This window comes from Crocodylus porosus, unplaced genomic scaffold (genome assembly GCF_001723895.1).
Source record: "Crocodylus porosus isolate Cpor-Errol unplaced genomic scaffold, CroPor_comp1, whole genome shotgun sequence".
Classification (NCBI taxonomy): domain Eukaryota; kingdom Metazoa; phylum Chordata; order Crocodylia; family Crocodylidae; genus Crocodylus; species Crocodylus porosus.
The window spans coordinates 1099038-1100066 of NW_017728905.1; the positions used below are offsets into that span (position 1 = coordinate 1099038).

Genomic DNA, 1029 nt, shown 5'->3' on the forward strand with positions numbered 1-1029 from the left:
CCTGGGCAACCTGCACGGCGTGCCGCACTCGCAGGCGGGGGAGCTGCTGAGCCCCGCGCACAGCCGCCAGGCCTCGCACCGCAACCTGGTGAGCCACGGCCGGCCCGCCATGGTGTCCAGCATGGCCTCGATCCTGGAGGGCGGCGACTACCGGGCCGAGCACAGCCTGGCGGCGCCGCTGCACCCGGCCATGAGCATGCCGTGCGAGTCGCCGTCCGGCATGAGCCTGAGCAGCACGTACACGACGCTGACGCCGCTGCAGCACCTGCCGCCCATCTCCACCGTGTCCGACAAGTTCCACCACCCGCACCACCACCACCACCACCACCACCCGCACCAGCGCCTGGCCGGCAACGTCAGCGGCAGCTTCACCCTCATGCGCGACGAGCGCGGCCTCGCCTCCATGGGCAACCTCTACGGCCACTACCCCAAAGACATGCCGGCCATGGGCCAGCCCCTGTCCCCGCTGCCCAACGGCCTGGGCTCCTTGCACAACGGCCAGCAGCCGCTGGCCCCCTACGGCCCCGGCGGGCACCTGGCCAACGAGAAGATGCTCTCGCCCGGCGGCTTCGACTCGCACGCGGCCATGCTGTCCCGCAGCGAGGAGCACCTGGCCCGCGGGCTGGGCGCGCCCGGCGCGGGCATGATGCCGCCGCTCAACGGCATGCACCCGCACGGGCCGCCGCACGCCCAGCCCAACGGGGCGCTGCTGGGCGAGCGGGAGCGGCAGGCCTCCGCCTCCGGCTCGCAGCCCGGCGGCTCCGGGCAGGTGGAGGAGATCAACACCAAGGAGGTGGCGCAGCGCATCACGGCCGAGCTGAAGAGGTACAGCATCCCCCAAGCCATCTTTGCCCAGAGGATCTTGTGCCGCTCTCAGGGCACCCTCTCGGACCTGCTGCGGAACCCCAAGCCCTGGAGTAAGCTTAAGTCGGGCCGGGAGACCTTCCGGAGGATGTGGAAGTGGCTGCAGGAGCCGGAGTTTCAGAGGATGTCGGCGCTGAGGCTCGCAGGTAGGGGGCTGGGGGTGCC

General features: G+C 71.6%; 1 protein-coding gene across 1 annotated transcript in view; it reads left to right on the plus strand.

Moving 5' to 3' along the window:
* Position 1: 1 nt before the first annotated feature.
* Positions 2-1029, plus strand: part of ONECUT3 (one cut homeobox 3) — a gene marked incomplete at its 5' end in the record, with an annotated part of 63934 nt that continues 62906 nt past the window's right edge. Inside the window, one exon of the mRNA XM_019556958.1 lies at positions 2-1010. Within this exon, the coding sequence (XP_019412503.1) occupies positions 2-1010 (1009 nt within the window). The remainder of the gene's footprint in view (positions 1011-1029) is intronic.